Raw genomic sequence first — 25,691 nt, 5'->3', positions numbered from 1 at the left:
AAAATTTGGTGAGTTTTCGTAAATGTTCAGGGGGTAAAAATTGAGCTCAAAGCGCAGGAGAAAGAAAAAAAATAATAAATAAAAAAAATAATAATAATCTGAGCAAGAACAATATAGGCGTTTCCTTGGCAACCACGTATTTGACTGTATTTGAAAGCTCTCGAGGTCCCCCACATGTCTGTGGGGTCAGATGTCACGTGTCGTGCACTTACACCCGCGTGACTGACCCTGAGTGGGCGTGTCCCGTTGACTCCCATTCATTCAGAGCAGGTGTAAATATGCGACTTGTACACATGTCATGTACATCGTCGGAAAGGTCTCAGTGCCGTGAATGTGAATATGTGTGAGAGTGGCGACAGTGGCGAAAGGCGACCGCGTCACTGGCGATTTCGTCCCCATGCGCCCACTGCAGACTCAATAGGCCCTGTGCCGGCTTTACTCGGCTCGGGCCTAATAAAAATAAAAATAATAATAATCTGAGCAAGAACAATATAGCCGTTTCTATGGCAACCACGTATTTGCCCTTTTTTGAAAATTCTCGAGGTCCCCGAGGTCGGGGTCAGATGTCACCTGTCGTGCACTTACACACGTGACTGACCCCGAGTGGGCGTGTCCCATTGACTCCCATTCATTCTGAGCAGGTGTAAATATGCGATTTGTGCACATGTCATATACATTGTCGGAAAGGTCTCAGTGCCGTGAATGTGAATATGTGTGAGAGTGGCGACAGTGGCGAAAGGCGACCGCGTCACTGGCGATTTCGTCCCCATGCGCCCACTGCAGACTCAATAGGCCCTGCGCCAGCTTTACTCGGCTCGGGCCTAATAATAATCTGAGCAAGAACAATATAGCCGTTTCTATGGCAACCACGTATTTTCCCTTTTTTGAAAGTTCTCGAGGTCCCCCACATGTGTGTGGGGTCAGATGTCACCTGTCGTGCACTTACACACATGTGACTGACCCCGAGTGGGCGTGTCCCATTGACTCCCATTCATTCTGAGCAGGTGGAAATATGCGATTTGTGCACATGTCATATACATCGTCGGAAAGGTCTCAGTGCCGTGAATGTGAATGTGTGTGAGAGTGGCGACAGTGGCAAAAGGCGACCGCGTCACTGGCGATTTCGTCCCCATGCGCCCACTGCAGACTCAATAGGCCCTGCGCTGGCTTTACTCGGCTCGGGCCTAATAATAATAATCTGAGCAAGAACAATATAGCCGTTTCTATGGCAACCACATATTTGACCTTATTTGAAAGCTCTCGAGGTCCCCCACATGTCTGTGGGGTCAGAGGTCACGTGTCGTGGACTTACACCCACATGACTGACCCCCAGTGGGCGTGTCCCATTGACTCCTATTCATTCTGAGCAGGTGTAAATATGCGATTTGTGCACATGTCATATACATCTTCGGAAAGGTCTCAGTGCCGTGAATGTGAATGTGTGTGAGAGTGGCGACAGTGGCGAAAGGCGACCGCGTCACTGGCGATTTTGTCCCCATGCGCCCACTGCAGTCTCAATAGGCCCTGCGCCGGCTTTACTCGGCTCGGGCCTAATAATAAGAATCTGAGCAAGAACAATATAGCCGTTTCCGTGGCAACCACGTATATTGCCTTATGTGAATGCTCTCGAGGTCCCCCACATGTCTGTGGGGTCAGATGTCATGTGTCGTGCACTTACACCCACATGACTGACCCCGAGTGGGCGTGTCCCATTGACTCCCATTCATTGTGAGCAGGTGTAAATATGCGATTTGTGCATATGTCATGTACATCTTCGGAAAGGTCTCAGTGCCGTGAACGTGAATATGTGTGAGAGTGGCGACAGTGGTGAAAGGCGCCCGCATCACTGGCAATTTCGTCCCCATGCGCCCACTTCAGTCTCAATAGGCCCTGTGCCGGCTTTACTCGGCTCGGGCCTAATAAAAATAATAATAATCTGAGCAAGAACAATATAGCCGTTTCTATGGCAACCACGTATTTGCCCTTTTTTGAAAGTTCTCGAGGTCCCCCACATGTCTGTGGGGTCAGATGTCACGTTTCGTGCACTTACACCCATGTGACTAACCCCGAGTGCGCGTGTCCCATTGACTCCCATTCATTCTGAGCAGGTGTAAATATGCGATTTGTGTACATGCCATATACATCGTCAGAAAGGTCTCAGTGCCGTGAATGTGAATATGTGTGAGAGTGGCGACAGTGGCGAAAGGCGACCGCGTCACTGGCGATTTCGTCCCCATGCACCCACTGCAGACTCAATAGGCCCTGCGCTGGCTTTACTCGGCTCGGGCCTAAAAAATTAAAAAAATTAAAGCCACAAGCGGCATCTAAAGGCCCTTGCCAAGGGCACGTCCAGTAGAGGTATGCTCATTATTCAGCAGGTGGCGCTCTAGCACCAAATTTCAATGGCTTCTAATGAATGGGTGTAGGCCTGGGACATTGACAATTGACTCAAATTTGAGACAAATCAGTGTTCGTATGTCCAAACTGAACTAATTTTTGTATAAATAAATCTGTAGGGGGCGTTATGGAGCCAAAATTCAATTTGTTCCATTGAATGGGTATAGGCCTGCGAGATGTACCACTGACTCAAATTTGAGCCAAATTGGTGTTCGTATGTCCGAACTGATGCAATTTTCGTGAAGGTAAATTTTTAGGGGGCACTATTGCATGAAATGGAATTTTCTTTTGATAAATGGGTGTAGGCCTGGGAGTTTGACAACTAATTCAAATTTTAGCCAAATTGGTGTTCGTATGTGTGAAGTAAAGTAATTTTCGTAAAGGTAAAAATGTAGGGGGCGCTATAGCTCCAAATTTCAATTTTTTCTTATATCTGGGTGTAGGCCTAAGAGATAGACATCTGAGTCAAATTTGAGCCAAATCAGTGTTCGTATGTCCGAATTAATGTAATTTTCATGAAGATTCATTTGCAGGGGGCGCTATTGAGCGAAATGTCATTTTCTTTTGATAAATGAGTGTAGGCCTGGGAGATTGACAACTGATTCAAATTTGAGCCAAACTGGTGTTCGTATGTCCAAACTGAAGCAATTATCTTAAAGGTAAAGTATTAGGGGGCGCTATAGCACCAAATGTAACATTTTTCTGATAAATGGGTGTAGGTCTGGGCGATAGACGTCTGAGTCAAATTTGAGCCAAATCAGTGTTCATATGTCTGAACTGAAGCAATTTTAATAAAATAATTTTTAAAAACTTGTAGGGGGCGCTGTAGTGCGAAATTTCAGTTTCTTTTTACAAATAGGTGTAGGCCTGGGAGACTGATGTCTGAGTCAAAATTGAGCCAAATCGGTGTTCGTATGTCCGAACTGATGTCATTTTTGTAAATGTACATTTGTAGGGGGCGCTATAGTGCAAAATTTCAATTTCTTCTAATAAATAGGTGTAGGCCTGGGAGATAGATGACTCCTTCAAATTTCAGCCAAATCGGTGTTTGTATGTCTAAGCTGAAACCATTTTTGTAATGGTAAATTACCGAAGAAACTTTGCAAAGTTTGCGACATTGTCACAAAAAAACGGTAACACCGATCCAAAAAATTCGGCTAACTTTTGATTTCCTACTTCTCTAGATACTGTACACCAATTTTGAGCTCATTTGGCCAAATACCTTAGTAGGAGATAGTTAATATACGACGTCAGCGAAAACGCTGACTCAGCATTTTTGAAATTTCAATCCAATATGGCCGACTTCCGGTGGGTTTAGGGGCGTGGCCATAATAACATTTTTTGTTTGTCTCCACATGATGAATCTGTGTACTGATTTTCGTGGCTCTATGACAAACTTTATGTTGGACGTGCTCCCATTAACGTAATGTATTTCCACTTTTCAAGGGGGCGCTGTCACAACATTTCTTAACCGGCATCTACGAAACTTATATGTAAATTCAATTTTGCGCATTTCTGAATTTTAGGCAAAATTTGGTGAGTTTTCGTAAATGTTTATGGGGTCAAATTTTGGAAATTTCAATCCAATAAGGCCGACTTCCGGTGGGTTTAGGGGCGTTGTCATAATAACTTTTTTTGTTTGTCTCCACATGATGAATCTCTGTACCGATTTTCGTGGCTCTATGACAAACTTTATGTTGGACGTGTTCTCATTGACGTAATGTATTTCCACTTTTCACGGGGGCGCTGTCACAACATTTCTTAACTGGCATCTACGAAACCTATATGTAAATTCAATTTTGCACATTTCTGAATTTTAGGCAAAATTTGTTGAGTTTTCGTAAATGTGTAGGGGGTCAAATTTGAGCTCAAAGCACAGGAGAAAGAAAAATAAACATTAAATTTAAAAAAATAAATAAATAATAATAATAATAATCTGAGCAAGAACAATATAGCCGTTTCTGTGGCAACAACGTATTTGACCTTATTTGAAAGTTCTCGAGCTCCCCCACATGTCTGTGGGGTCAGAGGTCACGTGTCATGCACTTACACCCACGTGACTTACCCCGACTGGGCGCATCCCATTGACTCCCATTCATTCTGAGCAGGTGGAAATATGCGATTTGTGCACGTGTCATGTACATCTTCGGAAAGGTCTCAGTGTCGTGAATGTGAATATGTGTGAGAGTGGCGACAGTGGCGAAAGGCGACCACGTCACTGGCGATTTTGTCCCCATGCGCCCACTGCAAACTCAATAGGCCCTGTGCCGGCTTTACTCGGCTCGGGCCTAATAAGACAAAAAAATAAAAATAAAAATAATAATAATCTGAGCAAGAACAATATAGCTGTTTCTCTGTCAACCACATATTTGACCTTATGTGAAAGCTCTCGACCTCCCCCACATGTTTGTGGGGTCAGATGTCACGTGTCGTGCACTTACACCCACATGACTGACCGCGACTGGGCGTGTCCCATTGACTCCCATTCATTCTAAGCAGGTGTGAATATGCGATTTGTGCACATGTCATGTACATGTTCGGAAAGGTCTCAGTGTCGTGAATGTGAATATGTGTGAGAGTGGCGACAGTGGCGAAAGGCGACCACGTCACTGGCGATTTTGTCCCCATGCGCCCACTGCAGACTCAATAGGCCCTGCGCCGGCTTTACTCGGCTCGGGCCTAAAAATAAAAAAGAAAGAAAGAAAGAAAGAAAGAGAAATAATGAGAATCTGAGCAAGAACAATATAGCCGTTTCTATGGCAACCACATATTTGGCCTTATGTGAAAGCTCTCAAGGTCCCCAACATGTCTATGGGGTCAGATGTCACGTGTCGTGCACTTACAACCACATGACTGACCCCGTGTGGGCGTGTCCCATTGACTCCCATTCATTCTGAGCAGGTGGAAATATGCGATTTGTGCACATGTCATGTACATCTTCGGAAGGTCTCAGTGCCGTGAATGTGAATATGTGTGAGAGTGGCGACAGTGGCGAAAGGCGACCGCGTCACTGGCGATTTCGTCCCCATGCGCCCACTGCAGACTCAATAGGCCCTGCGCCGGCTTTACTCGGCTCGGGCCTAAATATCAGGTCCATTCTATTAGATAATAAATGTCCAAACCTGGTCTGTGTTGGTGGAAGAAGGTTCATCTTCTGTATATTCACCAAGACTAGTTAGTGTAGAAGTCAGATTAATACAGAAAAGCCCAAAGGTCTGGTGTAAGTGCATCCCAAAAACAGTGTTATGGGTACACGACAAGACTGACTTCAATGCACTAATGATTTTCTTGTGAGATAAAATAAATAAATAAATAAATAAAAATGGTTTCAATGTCAAGTCAGTGAGTCATTTTTTTGGTGGCGTATGCACTGAACAAAAAACATCTTTCATCTTTAACATGTTCAACTCTGATATAGAACAATTCCACATCCTCCAATCATGTATTATATGGACGATACCCCATATTTTGTGTTTTCTTAATAAATCAAGTGGAGCCATGTATTAAATCTGTCACTGAAGAGGTTAAAATCCTTAAAATTAATGAACGTGGTAGTTTTGAGCAGAGTTGAAGTAGTTTAAGAGATTTATGAAGAAAAAACAAAATAGAAAATAAAATCACATAAGTTGATTTTATATCAGACGGTGCAAACAGTGGTGTATGATAAACCTGTAATTTTAACTGATATTAGATTAAAATATGTCAAAACAAACAGTACAGTACAAATCTGTGTCATAATCTGTAACAGACAAATTAATCGGCAAATATACAAATAAATCAACAATAATGTACTAAATTGGGCCAATGGGCCATTAAGGGTTAAACCTAAACTTTTATGAATTGTTTGCTATTATTATTATTATTATTATTATTATTATTATTTGCCGTATTTCCATTATTTTTACTTTTTAAATAGAAAATAATCCAAGAAAATAATCCACAGTAAAACCTTTAAAAATATCAACCAATGAACACAGTCAGAGATCATGACGTAATGCCGCGGGCTGTTCCCATTGGTTGTCCATCCTTCCGTCCCTCCGCTCCGCAGGAACAGGAGGTGGTTACTCCCAGCTCCGTGTTTCGATTTTTAATCTGAGTTTTTAAACTTTTAACATTCGGCTTTGGCGCATTTTACCGACAGGAGACGCGTTCGTGTGGACGTGGAGGTAGGTAAACCCGCGCTTTTGGGAGGTCGTCTCGTTGTTTTGACGGTTCTGTGCGGCTAATGTTGCTATGCTAACGATGCTAACGCTAATCGACGCCCATAAACAGAAACACCGAACTGTCCGTTAAGTTAGCATCAAGTTAGCATTAGTAAAGGGTCAAAGGTCAGCTGGGTGCCTCTGTTGTTTAAGACGTGACCCTGAGGGTTGGTCTGAGTCTGAGGTCGGGGTTTGTTGACTTCCTGTTCAGGGACCCGAACCTCGGACCCAGACCTTTCAGACCCTCTAGACCCTGGACCCAGACCCTCTAGTCCCCGGACCCAGACCCCCTAGGCTCCGGACCCAGAACCGTCAGACCCTCTAGACCTTGGACCCAGACCCTTCAGACCCTCTAGTCCCCAGACCCCCCAGACCCTCTAGACCCCGGACCTAGACCTGTCAGACCCTCTAGTCCCTGGACCCAGACCCTCTAGACCCTGGACCCAGATCCTCCTGACCCCCTAGACCCCGGTCCCACACCCGTCAGACCCTCTAGACCCTGGACCCAGATCCCCCAGACCCCCTAGACCCTCTAGACCCTGGACCCAGACCCCCCAGACCCTGGGCCCAGACTCTCCACACCCCAGACTCAAACCCTCCAGACCCTCTAGACCCCGGACCCAGACCCTCCACACCCCAGACCCAGACCCCCCAGACCCTCTACACCAGGGGTGTCAAACTCATTTTAGTTCAGGGGCCACATTCACCCCATTTGATCTCAAGTGGGCCGGACCAGTAAAATACTAACAGTGAAACAAGTAAAATTATATTATGATCAGGTTTACATCTACATAGTTTCCTTAAAAATCTGAATAACATGAACAGCTTGAATTGTCTTGAGAAAAACAAGTGCAATTTTAACAATATTATGCCTAATAATTGCATTTACTTTTCTTAAGACATTTCCGTTTGTTCATATTTGTTCAGGTTATTCATGTTTTTGTACAAGTATAGTTTGGTAATGCAAACATTTTCATGTAATTTTACTTTTTTACACCAAAAAACACAAAGAGAGAATTTAGGGTTGTCATTATATATAGGTTATTGTGATAATATTTTACTGGTCTGACCCACTTGAAATCTAATTAGACTGTGTGTGTCTGTATGTGGAACCTGAATTAAATTGATTTTGACACCATTGATTGTTAACATCTTCAGTGTAATATTTGCATTCCACAGATTCATCCCGCGGGCCAGATTGGACCCTTTGGTGGGCCGGATTTGGCCACCGGGCCGCATGTTTGACACCTGTGCTCTACACCCTGGACCCAGACCCTTCAAACCCTCTAGACCCTGGAGCCAGACCCTCCAGACCCTGGACCCAGACCCCCCACACCCCTCAGACCCTCCACACCCCAGACCAAGACCCTCAAGAACCCCCTGGACCCAGACCCTCCAGCCCCGGACCCAGACCTTCCTGATCCCAGACCATCCTGGTCCTGTATATATCTTTACAGTGTGTTGCCCGGCCCCTCCCTCCAGTTCTGACCCGTGGACCGTCCCAGGTGCGTTGGCCCCTCCCTCCTCCAGTTCTGACCCGTGGACCGTCCTAGGTGCGTCGGCCCCTCCCTCCTCCGGTTCTGACCCGTGGACCGTCCCAGGTGTGTCGGCCCCTCCCTTCTCCGGTTTTGAGCCGTGGACCGTCCCAGGGGGTGGACATGGGGAACAGTGCCCTGAAGTCCCACCTGGAGACGTCCCAGAAGACCGGGGTGTTCCAGCTGATGGGGAAAGGCCTTCAGGAGGTGACTACGCCCACAGACACGCCCCCAGCATCATGTGACCATCACATTATTACAGAGTGAAACCGGCCCATTGGGTCAGAGATCAGGACAGTCAGTTTATGTCCACTTCAGGACCTGATTTAAGAGTCCCTAATGCACCACAGTGGACCGATTTACAGACCACTACAGAGTCCCTAAAAGCATCACAGTGGACTGTTTTACAGACCACTACAGAGTCCATAAATGCACCACAGTGAACCGATTTACAGACCACTACAGAGTGCATAAATGCACCACAGTGGACACTGGAGGACAGAGAACAGTTTCCTGCTTTTGTTTCATCGTTTTGGTTTCCTGTTTCATTTTCCTTTTTCTGTTTCCTGTTTCAGTTTCCTGTTTCAGTTTCTTGTTTCCTGTTTCTGTTTCCTGTTTCAGTTTCTTGTTTCCTGTTTCTGTTTCCTGTTTCAGTTTCCAGAGGAGCTCCAGAGGCTGACATCCAACCTTCGAACCGTCGATCTGTCCAATAACAGGATCGAAGTACTTCCTGTTTCCATCGGGAACTTCCTGCAGCTGAAGAGTCTGACGCTCAACGGCAACAAACTGAGTGAGTGTCCACGCCCACCAGGAGGTGGGGTCAACTGACCACACCCAGTTGTGTTGTGTTGAATCTGTCGCATAAACAGTCAAACCAACAGTCAAACATCCGAGCAGGTACAAGTGCACAGTTGTGTGTAGAAGTACGTGTTCAGTTCATCTGTTGAATGATCTGACACATTTAAACTGAACAAAGATGAAAAAAATTAAGAAGTACAAAAATAATAATAATAGATAAATACACAGAAGAAGAAGGAAAACCCATCAACCAATAAAAACACATTCCATTCACAGTGCGTTCACTGTTGGTTTGAAAATCGTGAAATCTGAGGTCGGGCTCTGGTCTGGTCCGTGAGGCAATTTAAGGACCACCCTCAGCCATGGGTCTTTGTCTCCCCCCACAGCGTCTGTCCCTGCCGACATCGGGAAACTGAAGAAACTGGAGACTCTGAGTCTGAATGGGAACCGGATCCAGGTCCTGCCCCCAACCCTGAACCAGCTCAAGGCCCTGCGGACCCTCAGCCTGGCCGGGAACCAGATCCAGGAGTTCCCCCCTGGACTGGGAGCCCTGAGACACCTGGACCTGCTGGACCTGTCCCGGAACCACATCCAGAGCGTCCCCGCCGAGGTGGCCGAGCTGCAGGCCATCGAGATCAACCTCAACCAGAACCAGGTACCGAACCGGGGTCAGTGGGCGGGACCCGAGCCCTACCGTCCCAGTCCTGGTCCTGCCGTGTCTGTGGGCGTGTCCTCTCCCCTCCCCTCCTCAGATCTCGTGGGCATGTCCTCACCCCTCTTCTCCCCACCTCACTGTCTGTGGGCGTGTCCTGACCCCTCCCCTCCTCTCCCCTCCTCACTGTCTGTGGGCGTGTCCTGGCCTCTCCCCTCCTTAGATCTCCTCGTTCTCTGTGGGCGTGTCCTGACCCCTCCCCTCCTCAGATCTCCTCGATGTCTGTGGGCGTGTCCAGACCCCTCCTCTACTCAGATCTCCTCGCTGTCTGTGGGCGTGTCCTGACCCCTCCCCTCCTCTCCCCTCCTCACTGTCTGTGGGCGTGTCCTGGCCTCTCCCCTCCTTAGATCTCCTCGTTCTCTGTGGGCGTGTCCTGACCCCTCCCCTTCTCAGATCTCCTCGATGTCTGTGGGCGTGTCCAGACCCCTCCTCTACTCAGATCTCCTCGCTGTCTGTGGGTGTGTCCTGACCCCTCCCCTCCTCAGATCTTTTCGCTATCTGTGGGCGTGTCCTGACCCCTCCCCTCCTCAGATCTTTTCGCTATCTGTGGGTGTGTCCTGACCCCTCCCCTCCTCAGATCTCCTCGCAGTCCATGGGCGTGTCCTGACCCCTCCCCTCTTCTCCTCAGATCTCCTCGCTGTCTGTGGGCATGTCCTGACCCCACCCCTCTTCTCCTCAGATCTCCTCGCTGTCTGTGGGTGTGTTCTGACCCCTCCCCTCCTCAGATCTCCTCACAGTCCATGGGCGTGTCCTGACCCCTCCCCTCTTCTCCTCAGATCTCCTCGCTGTCCGTGGGTGTGTCCCGCTGTCCCCGTCTGAAGGTCCTGCGTCTGGAGGAGAACTGCCTGGAGCTGGCGTCCGTCCCTGTGTCCATCCTCGCCGACTCCCAGGTGTCTCTGTTCTCCGTGGAGGGAAACCTGTTCGAGGTCAAGAAGCTCCGTGACCTGGAAGGATACGACAAGGTGAGGATGCTGCCTTTGGGGCCTGCGGGGTGGGGCCTTCGGGGCCTTTGGGGCCGTGGGACGAGGCCCTCAGGGTCCCCGCTGTTCCGAGGTCTAACAGGAAGGAACGTTCAGATGTAATATGAGAACGTGGTGACGGAGAACAAAGGAGATACGGATTAGGAAGAACAATGGAGCCGTCTACGTATTTATAATATGATTATTTTATATTTACTATGTATTTATTTTATATGTAGTTTATTTTTATTTTACATTTATATTTATTCTATATTTATTTTATATTTAGTCATTAGTTATTTATATTTATTCTATTCATTCATTCATTATCCACCGCTTTATCCGGGGCCGGGTCACGGGGGTAACAGTCTAAGCAGGGACGCCCAGACTTCCCTCTCCCCAGACTCCTCCTCCAGCTCTTCCGGGGGGACCCCGAGGTGTTCCCAGGCCAGCCGAGAGACATAGTCTTGAAAGCGTGTCCTGGGTCTTCCCCGAGGTCTCCTCCCGGTGGGACATGCCTGGAACACCTCCCCAGGGAGGCGTCCAGGAGGCATCCAAAACACATGCCCGAGCCACCTCAGCTGGCCCCTCTCGACGCGGAGGAGCAGCGGCTCTACTCCGAGCTCCTCCCTGGTGACTGAGCTCCTCACCCTATCCCTAAGGGTGCTCCCAGCCACCCTGCGAAGGAAACTCATTTCGACCGCTTGTATCCGGGATCTTGTCCTTTCGGTCATGACCCAAAGCTCATGACCATAGGTGAGGGTAGGAACATAGATTGACCGGTAAATCGAGAGCTTCGCCTCTCGGCTCAGCTCCTTCTTCACCACGACAGACCGGTACAGCGACCGCATCACTGCAGACACTGCACCGATCCGTCTGTCAATCTCATGCTCCATTCTTCCCTCACTCGTGAACAAGACCCCAAGATACTTAAACTCCTCCACTTGGGGCAAAGAGTCCTCACCGACCTGGAGAGGGCAGACCACCTTTTTCCGGTCAAGAACCATGGCCTCGGATTTGGAGGTGCTGATCCTCATCCCGCTCGCTTCACACTCGGCTGCAAACCGCCCCAGGGCACGCTGAAGGTCCAGGTTCGATGAGGCAAACAGGACAATGTCATCTGCAAAAAGCAGAGACGAAATCCTGTGGTCCCCAAACCGGACCCCCTCCGGCCCCTGGCTGCGCCTAGAAATTCTATCCATAAAAATTATGAACAGAACCGGTGACAGAGGGCAGCCCTGCCGGAGTCCAACATGCACCTGGAACAGGTCTGACTTACTGCCGGCAATGCGAACCAGGCTCCTGCTTCGGTCATACAAGGACCGGACTGCCCTTAACAGAGGGCCCCGGACCCCATACTCCCGAAGCACCCCCCACAGGATATCACGAGGGACACGGTCAAACGCCTTCTCCAAATCCACAAAACACATGTGGGCTGGTTGGGCGAACTCCCATGAACCCTCGAGCACCCGATGGAGGGTATAGAGCTGGTCCAGTGTTCCGCGACCAGGACGAAAACCGCATTGTTCCTCCTGGATCCGAGGTTCGACTATCGGTCGGATCCTCCTCTCCAGTACCCTGGAATAGACTGGAGGCTGAGGAGTGTGATCCCCCTGTAGTTGGAGCACATCCTCCAGCCCCCCTTCTTAAAAAGGGGGACCACCACCCCGGTCTGCCAATCCAGAGGTACTGTCCCCGACTTCCACGCGATGTCACAGAGACGTGTCAGCCAAGACAGTCCCTGCACATCCAGAGACTTAAGGTACTCCGGGCGAATCTCATCCACCCCCGGTGCCCTGCCACCGAGGAGCTTGCAAACCACCTCGGTGACTTCAGCTTGGGTGATGGATGAGTCCACCTCTGACACCTCAGCCTCTGCTTCCTCTATGGAAGACGTGGCAGTGGGATTGAGGAGGTCCTCGAAGTATTCCTTCCACCGTCCGACAACATCCCCAGTCGAGGTCAGCAGCCCCCCACTTCCACTGTAAACAGTGTTGATGGGGAACTGCTTACCCCTCCTGAGGCACCGGACGGTTTGCCAGAATTTCCTTGAAGCCGACCGATAGTCCTTCTCCATGGCCTCCCCAAACTCCACCCAGACCCGAGTTTTTGCCTCAACAGCCGCTCGGGCTGCAGCACGCTTGGCCTTCTGGTACCCATCAGCTGCCTCCAGAGTCCCACGAGCCAACAAGGCTCGATAAGACTCCTTCTTCAGCTTGACGGCATCCCTTACTTCCGGGGTCCACCACCAGGTTCGGGGATTGCCGCCACGACAGGCACCGGAGACCCTGCGGCCACAGCTCTGAGCAGCCGCTTCGACAATGGAGGTGGAGAACATGGTCCACTCGGACTCAATGTCCCCAGCCTCCCCCGGGATCTGGGAGAAGCTCTCCCGGAGGTGAGAGTTAAAGACTGCGCTGACATCGGGTTCCGCCAGACGTTCCCAACAGACCCTCACAACACGTTTGGGCCTGCCGAGTCTGTCCGGTTTCCTCCTTTGCCAGCGGATCCAACTCACCACCAGGTGGTGATCGGTTGACAGCTCTGCCCCTCTCTTCACCTGAGTGTCCAAATCACGTGGTCGGAGGTCTGATGACACGACAACAAAGTCGATCATTGACCTCCGACCTAGGGTGTGCTGGGGCCAAGTGCATTTATGGACATCGTTGTGTTCGAACATGGTGTTCGTTATGGACAAACTGTGACTAGCACAAAGTCCGATAACAAAACACCACTCGGATTCAGATCGGGGAGGCCGTTCTTCCCCATCACCCCCATATTTATTCTATATTTATGTTAAATTTATTTTATTTTATTCTATATTTATTTTATATTCTATTCATTTTATTTTTATTCTGTATTTATTCTACGTTTATTTTATATTTGTTCTATATTTATTTTATATTTATTTTATATTTTTTCTATATTTTATATTTATTTTATTTTACATTTATTCTATATGTATTTTATATTTTCTGCAAGTATTTTTATTTTCTGTATATATTTTATCTTTTCTGTGTATATTTTATATTTAATTTATATTATATTTATTTTATTTTCATTCTGTATTCTATATTTATTTTATATTTGTTCTATATCATTTTGTATTTGTTCTATATTTTATATTTTTTCTATATTTATTTTATATTTATGCTATATTTATATTCTATTTATTCTATATTTATTTTGTATTTATTCTATATTTATTATATATATATATATATATATATATATATATATCATATTTTCTGTATATATTTTAGCTTCTCTGTATATATTTTATATTTTTTGTATATATTTTATCTTATCTTTTATGTAAAGTCGTGGTTTCTTCATCACATGCGTTTCTCAAACACGGCCTAGTTTTCGTGTATTTTCATGGTTCCCTGTCATTCATTCGTTTGTTGGTTGGTTTGGGGTTCCATGCTCGTAAATGCAGATCCTGTCATTCGCTCATTCACTGGTTTGTGGTTTCGTTGGTCTTAAATGCAGATCCGTCTCCAGATTCCAGTCTGGAGTCGTGTGTGTGTGTGTGTGTGCGCTGCTGAAATGCATCCTGGGAGCTGTAGTCCGTCATGTGTGTGCTCTGTCATTTCAGTACATGGAGCGATTCACAGCCACCAAAAAGAAGTTCACCTGAGGACGCTACAATGATCTGCAGCTAAGAGTGCTGCCGCGAGGAGGCGGGGTCAGCCTAGACTCCGCCCACCACTGCCGACAGATGGACATTTAAGCCCCGCCCTTCCTTCCCCTCCCCATCCCTCAGCGAAGGGACCAGACGCCATTAACAAGGAAGAATGTAACCTGTAGACGCTTTGTACAAACACTGACGAAGATGAAGACGATGACTCAGGGACAAACATGTTTAAAGCTTCTTTGTGTTTGAACATCTTTATTTCGCTGAAACGTTAAAGCACTTGGACAGTGTTAGAAGAAGAGTTGAGTTTTCCCTGCAGTCAGTGAATGCATCGCCAGGTAAATCCGTTAATTTACCAAATTAAACCCTGACGAGTGTGAACGCTGAGTTTGGATCTGATCGTGTGTCATCTTTAACATGTGGTTTTTGTGTCGAATTAGCTTTTTCTTGTTGAAATGTTAAATAATTAAAGAGGCTGAAATTGAAAAAAATAAATAAAATAATAATATATGGATGTGATTTGTTCAAGGTCTGCTCTGTTCTCATGGATTTACTTTAGTCTGAAAAAAAAAAAATGTTCATGTCAGACCTCGTGACTAAACCCCAAGCTGTGATTGGACGTTTGACTCCAGGGTCTGACGTCATCGAACAGCCGCTGATAAGTTAAAGCATGTGGATGACGTCACTGATCAGTAATCAAACATCAGACCTTTTCTGAGCCGGTGGGAGGCCCACAGGGGGCACACATGCGCAGTAAGTCTCTTCACATTCCTGAGATGGTGAACGGCCGGTTAAATCACAGTCGGCGCATGCGTCACTTCCGGTTATTTACCAAAATAAAACCTTAAAATAATTCAATGGATCCTTTTTAGATTGAACAGAATAAGTCACGTGTTTTTTTGTTTTTGTTTTTTTGTTTGTTTTTTTATAAATCTGATCTGATTCTGTCTGTACTTTTTTAAATCTCATTTTACAGTAAAACTATTTTACACGAAACTGCAGAGAATTTATTAAAGGAAGGTTTGGTTTTTGAAGTAGAATCCTAGTCAGTGTTCATTAATTAATTTGTCCTTTTATGGACTTGTTTAAATATATCAGCGTTAATCCATCTGACAGGACTTAGGGGACTTTAATAAAGACCTGCAGAAAAACCAGCATCTGTTCATATGTCAAATATCAAACAGACCATGATTCAAACCCTGTGACTCAGATCCTGGTGTTTTTCACAGATTTAAACTGAACAGTGAAAATAAACCACAGTGTTCATGTTTGGATTCTGTTCAATGTAAGAATCTGCTCCTGACCGAATTTTCTGTGTGTGTGTGTGTGTGTGTGTGTGTGTGTGTTTTCTGCATTTTTTTTTCTTTGTTTTTCTTGGATTTTCTGTAAAAGTTGGACTTGTCACATCCAGGTTAGTTTCTTCTGTCTGTCTGTCTGTCTATCTATTTAACAAAAGACACAAACAGTACACAAAGAACACATATGTGCCAATGGTACCATACATGACATAAAAGGTCATATATGAGACAGAAATCAAATGTTATAAGTACCTTTTCATTTGCTGAATTGATAATGAGCTGAAAATAACGTCCTGTTTCTTTTTGGAAAACAACAAAACAAAGGGGGGTGGTTCTTTATGAATTTATTTAGTTATTTTTTAAATTTTTTAATCATTTTAAATTATACACCACATAAACATGTACTTATACATAAGGAACCACACAGACTATATATATATATATATATATATATATATATATATATATACACACACACACACACACACACACACACACACACAAGCAACCTCCAAACCTATTAAACCCCCCAAAAAAGAGAAAACAAAAACCACAACAAAGGAAAAAACCCACAACAACAAAAACAAATAATATTTTCAACTCCTCTTTTCCAATGCTCAGAGTTAACAGAATATAAATAATAGAATATAAATGTATTTATGAATAAGACATTATGCCAAAAACACATTTATTCAAAAATAGCATTTTCCTTCTCTTTTAGTGTAGTTATGAAAACTAAAAAACATTTTCCCAGAGTCAAATTAACTCTTAGATGATCAGGGTGAAATCTGCCTCCAGTTGTTCTTCAGGTTGGTTCTGTGGTGCTTTTATTTTGTAGGAGTTGTACTTCTGGTCTCTCGTGCCTCTTTGTCGTACACTTTCCGCTTTTGTTTCAAACTCTGCCAAACTCTCAGTGTCGGACATTCACTCCGGAACCTTCTGGAATCTTCTGTCGGTCGGTTCGGGTCCAAACCCACGGTCCTGGTCCGGGTTTCTTTCGGACCGGATGTTCGTGGACCGGCTCGGACGGTCCGTGTCCGCTCCGTCTCCTCCTGGTCCCCTCCGGTCCCCCCCCCCCCCCGGTTCTGTTTGTTTGGATGAAATGAGTCCGGTGAGCGGGTAGGATCCAAGCCGAACCGGTCCGGTCCGGGTCTGGACGGGAAGATGAACCGGATCCTGTTTGTTTTTCTGGTTTTTCTTCGGTTTCAAGACGCGGAATGTGGAAGCGGTGAGTTTGAACGGATTTCAACTGAACCGGTCCGAGATTGAAGTGGGTGGAAACAGTTTTTTTCTGTTTTTTTTTTTTTGGTAGTTTTCTGTTTTTGTTTGTTTGTTTGTTTGTTTTTTAAAGTTTTCTGTAGTTGTTTGTAGTTTTCTGTATTTTTTGTAGTTTTCTGTAGTTGTTTGTAGTTTTCTGTATTTTTTGTAGTTTTCTGTAGTTGTTTGTAGTTTCATTGTAGTTGTTGGTAGTTTTCTTTAGGTTTTTGCAGATTTTTTTTTGCAGTTTCCTTTGTTTTCTAGTGTTTTCTAGTTTTTGTTGTTTTCTGTAGGGTTTTGTAGTTTTTTTTGTAGTTTTCTGTTTTTGTTTTGTTTTTTTCGATTTTTTTTTTGTAGTTTTTTGTCGTTTTCTATAGTTCTTTGTTGTTTTTTGTAGTTTTTTTGTAGATTTCTGTAGTTTTTTTGTAGATTTCTGTAGTTTTCCGTAGTTTCATAGTAGTTGTTTGTAGTTGTTGGTAGTTTTCTGTAGTTCTCTGTAGTTTTTGTAGTTTCATAGTAGTTATTTGTAGTTGTTGGTAGTTTTCTTTAGGTTTTTGTAGATTTTTATTGTAGTTTTCTGTAGGTTTTGCAGTTTGTTTTCTAGTTTTCTGTAGTTTTTTGTTGTTTTCCTTAGGTTTTTGTAGATTTTTTTTGCAGTTTCGTATAGTTTTTGTAGTGTTCTGTAGTTTTTGTTGTTTTTTGTAGGGTTTTGTAGGTTTTTTTGTAGTTTTCTCTATTTTTCTGTTGTTTTTTTAGGTTTTTTGTCGTTTTCTATAGCTCTTTGTATTTTTTGTAGTTTTCTGTAGTTTTTTTTAAAGTTTAATAGTACTTGTTTGGAGTTGTTGGTAGTTTTCTTTAGGTTTTTGTATTTATTTATTTATTTATTGTAGTTTCCTGTAGGTTTTTGTAGTTTTCTGTAGTTTTTTAGGCTTAACTCGGTTCTCCACTACAGTTCGGATTCACCCGGTTTGACCCGTAAGAAAACCCACGATTAATGGATAAAAGTTCAGGTACAGTTTATTCTTTCTGAGCTGAACTCAGTGTTTCCAGTTGGTGTCAGGTCCAGTTCGGTTCTGTTTGTCGAATAAACGGAGAACCGTTCAGGTGGTCCTGGGTTCGGTGCGGGCAGAGGGCAGCGGGTCAGTACCGGGGAAACATGAGGGAATGTGGGTCTGATGGATCCAGAATCCTCTGACCTCAGGCTGTTTATCAGCTCCAAGGACTGGAATCAGGACCAGGACCTAGACCTAGACCTGATCCTGGACCAGGACCAGGTTGAATCCAATTCCCTCTGGACTCAAAAACCTGTCATAAAAACTTTATCCGTTCATATATTTTCTACCTAAATGTCATAAATATTTTCAGGATTTGAACTTTTTAACATCTGTTTGGAGTCGATGATAGAAAAACATCAAATGTAAAGTAGAGTTGAAAGTAGAACTAAGTAGAATTTCAGTAGAATTTCAGTAGAATTCAAAGTGTCTCAAGAGTTTTAAAGAAAATACAATCAACTGTGTCACATGTGTGAACATTTAGAACAAAGAACCAGGGGCCTCATGTATAAAGCGTGCGTACGCACAAAAACCTGGCGTACGCCCTTTTCCACACTCACGTTAAGATGTATAAAGACTGAAATGACCGTGGAAATGTGCAGTCCCTCACGCCAAGTCCATAGCTGGCGTACGCACGTTTCTAGTGCTTTGGAACCTTTGGCGACACTTAGAGGTGACACTGGGAAACTGTTAATAATGTGACAAAGGTCATTCCTCTGATTGATGGGCACATCAGAGATACACAGATGAACAATGAACACACCAGCATGTCATCCTACTGCCAGAGCAGCACATCCACCACCAGAACCAGAACCAATTAGACCCTGTATCCATCAATGCCAATCCTGCCTGGGAAGACATTAAGCAACAACAACTATATATAAAAAGAGACAAGGACCCAAAAATCATTGGTTGATAAATGCATTTAATGTACTGTTCATGTCTGTGAGAAAATTTATTTGTTGGTCCAGTCGCTCATTGACTCCGCAGATTGTCCTCATGATGTCCTAATGTGACTCGGGTCAGCACAGACCCATGCCGGTGTTGTGGACACCGGCCAGACGGGCATCAGCAGTGGGCTGTGGTGGACCCGAGGACCGGCTAATGCCGGGGAGGCAACAGGAAGCCTCTGTGACAGGAGGATGATACAACGTCTGACCGTCTTCTGTCTCATTGTTGGAAATTAATAATTTGAGTGATTAAACATGAGTCAAAGTCTTTGATTTCCTCTTTGATATCCTGACATGATTACGCGTGAACCTTTGTCTTGTTTAGCTGTGATCAGACTGTGTATGACCTGTAGAATAAACTAATGTGTAACTTACACAAATACTAAATATATATTTACTTTGGGGGGGATCCGCGTCAGCCCTGTGAGTAAAGTGTCACCCACAATATCGTCGACTTCCTGCTCAGTCTCAGTTCGTCTCTTTTCTTCTTCCGCCTGTTTTGGCCTCCGCTTCGCGTCCACCTTGACGCCATCATCTGATCATACAGACAGGGGAATCCCAGAGGGAATCCCACCTGCAGACCCCGTTTATACTGATTTGCATATTTAAATGTGGGCGTGGAGAGGGAGGAGTCAGGTCTCCAACATATGCGCTCAATTCCACGCTGATTGAGATGTATAAAGGAAGTGTACTTGGATTCGGGCGTACGCTCAGTTTTATTCATCTGGATTTTTTTTGTGCGTCCGGACTTTTCTGGATTTGGGCGTACACCAGGTTTCAGTATGAAATCCACGCAAGTCTTTATACATGAGGCCCCAGGTCCTCATCACCTCAGTGACTCCTGACTCCTCCTCTCCTCTCCTCTCCTCTCCTCTCCTCTCCTCTCCTCTCCTCTCCTCTCCTCTCCTCTCCTCTCCTCTCCTCTCCTCTCCTCTCCTCTTCCTCCTCCTCTCTCCCCTCCTCTCTTCTTCCTCCTCTCCTCTTCCTTCTCCTCCTTCTCTCCTCCTCCTCTCCTTCTCCTCCTCTCCTCTTCCTTCTCCTCCTTCTCTCCTCCTCCTCTCTTCTCCTCCACTGTACTTTGTCCTGATTGGTCATCCCCTTGAACATCAGCCTCTCTGCCTCATCATGATGATGTCATCATGTACAAACGATGACATCATTGCCAGCGGAGCTGATGATAATGTAAGTAAGTAATGATGTCATTGCTGCAGTGATGACCGCGTCACTGTTAGCGGGAGGTCATGTGACTTTCTGGTGATTGGCTGTTGCTGGGCCATGACATCATCACTCAGCCTGTTGTTTTTCCCAGAATGCTGTTTGGCTGTTTTTGCAGTCAGTGGGATGATGATGATGATGAAGGTGATGATGATTAAACCTGATCAGATTAAACTTATTGATCATCATTCCACTCAAACAGCTGGACTGTGTTGCATTCGTTGACTTCATTTCCCATCATGCCCCTTTTCTCTGTGGCCCTAATTTTCTGTATTTTTTATGTTTTGTAGTTTTCTGTAGTTTTTTTTTTTTTTTTTTTAAGTTTTTTTTTTGTAGTTTTCTGTAGTTTTTTTTTGTTTTTTGGAGTTTTTCTGTAGTTTTTTTTTAGTTTTTTGTAGTTTTCTATAGTTGTGTGTAGTTTTCTAGTTTTCTTTAGGTTTTTGTAGTTGTTTGTAGTTTTCTGTATTTTTTGTAATGTTTTGTAGTTGTTGGTAGTTTTCTTCAGGTTTTTGTAGATTTTTTTGTAGTTTCCTATAGTTTTTGTAGTTTTTTTTGTAGTGTTCTGTAGTTTTTGTTGTTTTCTATAGTTTTTTTTTGGAGGTTTTTTTGTAGTTTTCTTTATTTTTCAGTTGGTTTTTGTAGATTTGTTTGTAGTTTTTTGTAATTTTCTGTAGTTTTTTTTTGTAGTTTTCTGTAGTCCTGATCAGTTTAAACTTATTGATCATTCCATTAGAACAGCTGGACTGTGTTGCATTCATTGACTTCATTTCCCATCTTGCCCCTCTTCTCTGTGGCCTGTGTTGTTACCATGGCGACTCTGTTCTGGTTCACATGGTGTAAACAGTTCTGGTTCTGGTCGTCGGTACCAAACCGACCCGATCGTTAATCGTTTGTTTTTATTTTTGGCGAAGGGGTGTGGTTTCACCAAGGGCTGTGCAATTAATCGAAATTCAATTACGATTTCGATTATTACATGCAACGATTACAAAAATTATGTAATCGAGAAAAAACGATTATTAATTTTGAGTTGTTTTAATTCACGCGCAAGCAAGCTCCCATGAGCTGCTCTGCCCCGCCCCCCTCTAAGCTACTGCTGCCAGCTAACCGGCAGGTCCACCCCAAGAGGACAGTTGTACCTAGCGGTCTGGAAAAATGGCAAGAGGATCACAGCAGAAGTGCTTGGTAAACAAAAAAGGCAAGTCAAATTCAATTATATGGAATCACTTTGGGTTTGATGAAGAAGACGAAGAGCAAAAACACATCACGTGCAAAAAGTGTTTCGTAGTTGTGTCCGCACCGACCGGTAACACAGCAAACCTTTGTAACCATCTAAAGTTTAACCACCGCCACCTTTATCATATTCTTTATCTTATGAAAAACTAAAACGCATAAAAACAACTTCGTCCGCAATGCAATCTTCAGTCTCCGAATCTCTTTACGCTGCAACTTATTAACGTATTAACCTAACCCGTATAACCCTAACGTGCGTTTTCTACAGGGTGTCCCATAAGTCTCCATACATCGGAAAAATAAACGTTTCTTGACATAAACCATTTTTATTTATATAATATGCTCTATATGACTGCCATTTTGTCGGGAACACATTTCAATGCGTGTCTTCCACTGCTGAAGAACTATAAAGAAGAAACATAAAGAAATACATGTTAGAACCACATGTATTATGTCTTCTATGTATGGAGACTTATGGGACACCCTGTAGATGGCTGATGTATACAGAAGGCCTGAACTGAAACCTCACAGCACGCCACTGAATTTACTATGTTTCATACTACATTGAACATACTTGAATTTATAAATTGCACTTTACGTGAGGTTTTTTTTTTTTTTTTTTTTTATTGCTACAGTTCTATGGCAAGTCTATAGCAGTTTAATTCCAGTGCACTATTTGTTTACAAAAGGAAACATACTTGAATTTACAGTACACTTATTTGATTTCAAAGATTTTTTATTTTCGTACAAAAGTGAAAATACTTTGTTTTAGTGGTTAAAAGCTTTATTTATGTTTAAAGAGTATATTTTACATTGCTTTGCAAGAAAAAAATAAACAACTTTAAGGTTAACAAATAATCGTTTTTAATAATCGTGATTTCAATTATTGCTAAAATAATCGTGATTTTTTTTTTTTTCTATAATCGAGCAGCCCTAGTTTCACCTGCTGTTCCCCATCGGTCCGTAAATGTTAGCGTCAGCTGACGTTAACGTGTCACATGTTCCCGTTGGGCCTCAGGCTGACGTTAGCGTGTCACATGTTCCTGTCGGTTCTCAGGCGTCCACTTCACCAAACACCCGTCCAACCTGACCGTCTCCCAGGGCAACGGCGTCCGTCTGGGCTGCGCCGTCCAGGGGGTCAGCGAACCAGAGATCATCTGGATGAAGGACGGAGAGAGGCTGTACAGCATGGACCAGATGTTCCTCACCCTGGGAGAAGAGCACTGGGAGACCTTCCACAGGTAGAACCACACACGGAACACGGAACCCAACACACACACACACGGAGAAGAGCACTGGGAGACGTTCCACAGGTAGAACCACACATGGAACCCGACACACACATATGGAGAACACTGGGAGACGTTCCCCAGGTAGAACCACACACACAGAACACACACACACAAACACACACACAAGCACTGGGAGACGTTCCACAGGTAGAACCACACACACACACACACAAGCACTGGGAGACATTCCACAGGTTGAACCCAAAAAACACAGAACACACACACGGAACAGACTCAGAACAGACAGGGGACAGAGTGGCATGGATGGACACAAGAACATGTGTTTTCTGCGTGTTCCTTGTGTGTCTCTACACGTATGTTAGAGGCATGTTCTCCATTTTAGTGAACGAGCCAAGGTCTGGTCCAGATCTGGACTGGTCCAGGTCTGGTCCAGCTGTTGTTTTTGGGTTTGATCTCAGTGTTTTTAACCGATTTGTGTTAGAAAATGGTGTTAGATGTTCTGAAACCAGATGATTGTTTGGGGTTGACCCTGAACCTGAACCCTGAATCTGAACCCTGCAGAGTCCACTAGATGAATATTAGTCCGTTCCAGGTCGGTCTCAGGTCTTTCTGCTGCTGTTTGTGGTTAAACAGTGGTTCTACTGTAAATATGGGCATGTGCTTCAAAGGCAGCGCCTCCGTCTGCCCTCAGCCTCTAAATCTGATCCAACAGCCTGGACTGTCCTTCAGACCAGTTCAGACCAGTTCAGTTCCTGGACTGTGTCCTCCAGACCAGTTCAGTTCCTGGACTGTGTCCTCCCGACCAGTTCAGCTCCTGGACTGTGTCCTTCAGACCAGTTCAGCTCCTCTAAACACTCCGGCCTCATCTCCCATAATCCTCGGCAGCCTTTTACAAACACGGGCACGGTTAAACCTGATCCAGGACCAGCAGGGCCAGCGAAGGGGGGCGGCTCCGTAATCCACTTCAGAGACCTGGGGCCTCATGTACAAAGGTTGCATACACACAAAAACCTGGCGTACGCCCTTTTCCACGCTCCTTTTCAGATGTACAAAGAGTGACATGACCGTGGAAATGTGCGGTCCTCCACGCCAACTTCAGAGCTGGTGTACGCACGTTTCTAGTGCTTTTGAACCATTGGCGACACTTAGAGGTGACACTGGGAAACTGTTAATAATGTGACAAAGGTCATTCCTCTGATTGATGTGCACACCAGAGATACACAGATGAACAATGAACGCACTGGCACGTCATCCTACTGTCAGAGCAGCACAGCCCCCCCCACCAGAACCAGACCCTGGACCCATCAATGCCAATCTTGCCAACTGAATAGGATGTGATTTCAACCATATGAAGAGACAAGGACACTGTTATGGAAATGTTCAACTGATAACCCACACACAAAGAGGAGGAGAGAAAGTTAGAGTTAAAATAAATAAATGCATTTATTGAGAAGTCAATCACAGAGAAACTCTGTAAGTGAAGTCTGCCTAAACAAGAGAAAACTAAAGATTATATAGAACCAAATCCAACCCCCTCAAACTATGATGTCATTCCTTACGTACATCATACCACTCCCTACTACTCCTTCTCTGCTCCGTGAAGAGGTCATGATGACCTCTCCACTCTAACCTTGCTTGGATCCAATCTGGAGTGCAGGCACCATCCTCTATCTACACATTCAGACATTTAGGTGTTTGGGTTTTAACTCAAGGCAAGAACTCCGTTCCTGGGTTGGGGGTGTTACAGAGTGGTAAACATCACACATAATGAATAATGACTCAGCATTAAAAGAAGATGTACTAACAGTATAAAATATAAAGAGTATAAAATATAAAAAGTAAATTTTTCCACCACATTTCCTCCCTTTTGATTATTCAACCGAATCAATCATGCAAAAACATAAAATTTACGTACGAGTATCAATAAATGATTATAAATGATTATCAACCCATAGACAACCTAATTAAGCCATATTTCTCCAGATAAAAATTATATGTAGCCAAATTTCCAGACTTTGTTTCTTTTTTCTTTTTAGATCAGGTTTGACATTGGAGGACAAATAGCAAAATACTATGGAAAAAATACTATAAACATCCACCCATGATCTATCTGCTTTTGGACATCAGTCAGAACAGTAATTTCCAGCTTCACAATTTTTGTTAATTTGACAGGATTACACGTTGCTTTCTTCATACACCATCAAATCATCATCAAGATCATCTAAGTCATCAAAATCATAATCATCAATCACTTCATGCTATACCATACTAAAAGTACCAATCACACTGCTAATCATTGAACGTATTATTGGAATGATGCAACAGGATAATACGAGGAGTAATACAAACACACCAAAAATCACAGCAATAATTTTCATCAACATTGCCTTCCATCCCCCAGACAGCAGCCAGCCCCAAAAATCCCAGCCTGTTGTAGTGTATGCAGTGTTTTCCTCATGTAGGACTCGTCTAGGGTGATCAAACTGATTGTGGAAACATCAGGTACATAGGTACAACACTGGTCGCCAATAAGATGACAGACACCTCCCTTTTCAGCCAATAGGAGATCTAAAGCTGCCCTATTCTGTAATGCGACAGTGCAGAGAGCTTTCATCTCACTGGTCATTAAACCCCTGTTCAACAGACGCAGTGAGATTCTCTAGCTCCACAGAAAGTTCTTCTATGTACCAAGCTAAACAATCAGGGCCGTACATGGGAATAATACTGATTACAAACTTATGGCCACCTGAAATCCGATCCCGTTTTACACGGGTGTGAGGCGGTGACATAACTGGGCTGATGGTCAATTTGGAGATAGCTGGAACCAAATAAGAGAGGTGACATGTACCTGCCCATCATGCTGGGAGATACAAATAAGAGTGTTGACCACACGTCCACACCATATCTGTAGGACAGCCATACCCATAATCAGAAGGAGTTAGAGCTACGGTGGCGTTATATGTGGTAGTAACATTAAAAATAAAATAAAATAACATAAAATAAAATAAAATAAAATAAAAATATGAGGTCTTAGCATCATAATGTGTCAGTGGGGATGGTGTACCTAGTAATGCCGTGAGATTGTAAAGGACTATAACTGGAGAAAAGTAAATTTATCAGCCCTGTTTTCACAATTTGCTAACCCACATGCTACCTTGAGAGTAATGTTACACCCAGATGTGTGTCCCAAATTATA

General features: G+C 44.4%; 2 protein-coding genes across 4 annotated transcripts in view; both read left to right on the top strand.

Moving 5' to 3' along the window:
- The first annotated feature begins 6,423 nt into the window (after nt 1–6,423).
- LOC115413833 (leucine-rich repeat-containing protein 57) lies at nt 6,424–14,754 on the top strand. Of its 3 annotated transcripts, none has more exons than XM_030126946.1 (7): nt 6,424–6,563; nt 8,057–8,104; nt 8,249–8,341; nt 8,789–8,924; nt 9,319–9,587; nt 10,421–10,628; nt 10,660–10,718. In XM_030126946.1, the coding sequence occupies exons 3-7, from the start codon at nt 8,258–8,260 to the stop codon at nt 10,701–10,703; spliced, it is 741 nt and encodes a 246-aa protein (XP_029982806.1). In that variant the 5' UTR covers nt 6,424–6,563; nt 8,057–8,104; nt 8,249–8,257; the 3' UTR covers nt 10,704–10,718. The 3 variants fall into 3 exon arrangements, with proteins under 3 accessions (XP_029982806.1, XP_029982807.1, XP_029982808.1); XM_030126947.1 differs by having other exon boundaries at nt 8,057–8,200; XM_030126948.1 differs by lacking the exon at nt 10,660–10,718 and adding an exon at nt 14,202–14,754 and having other exon boundaries at nt 8,057–8,341; nt 10,421–10,606.
- A 1,663-nt stretch (nt 14,755–16,417) lies between these two features.
- Nucleotides 16,418–25,691, top strand: part of tyro3 (TYRO3 protein tyrosine kinase) — a 40,794-nt gene continuing 31,520 nt past the window's right edge. Inside the window, exons 1-2 of the mRNA XM_030126945.1 lie at nt 16,418–16,766; nt 22,300–22,483. Coding sequence (XP_029982805.1) covers nt 16,703–16,766; nt 22,300–22,483 — 248 coding nt within the window. The 5' untranslated portion in view covers nt 16,418–16,702. The remainder of the gene's footprint in view (nt 16,767–22,299; nt 22,484–25,691) is intronic.

Source organism: Sphaeramia orbicularis, chromosome 22 (assembly GCF_902148855.1).
Source record: "Sphaeramia orbicularis chromosome 22, fSphaOr1.1, whole genome shotgun sequence".
In the NCBI taxonomy this organism is placed as follows: Eukaryota; Metazoa; Chordata; class Actinopteri; order Kurtiformes; family Apogonidae; genus Sphaeramia; species Sphaeramia orbicularis.
Note: the sequence above shows the minus strand (reverse complement) of the source record. Positions and strands in the feature narration are given on the sequence as shown.

Excerpts from the sequence above, each read along its gene's own strand:
- LOC115413833 (XM_030126946.1), top strand. The coding sequence starts at position 8,258 with ATGGGGAACAGTGCCCTGAAGTCCCACCTGGAGACGTCCCAGAAGACC. Across the intron at positions 8,925-9,318 it reads GCTCAACGGCAACAAACTGA|CGTCTGTCCCTGCCGACATC; the intron begins GTGAGTGTCCAC and ends CTCCCCCCACAG. Across the intron at positions 10,629-10,659 it reads GAGGATGCTGCCTTTGGGGC|CCGTGGGACGAGGCCCTCAG; the intron begins CTGCGGGGTGGG and ends GGGCCTTTGGGG.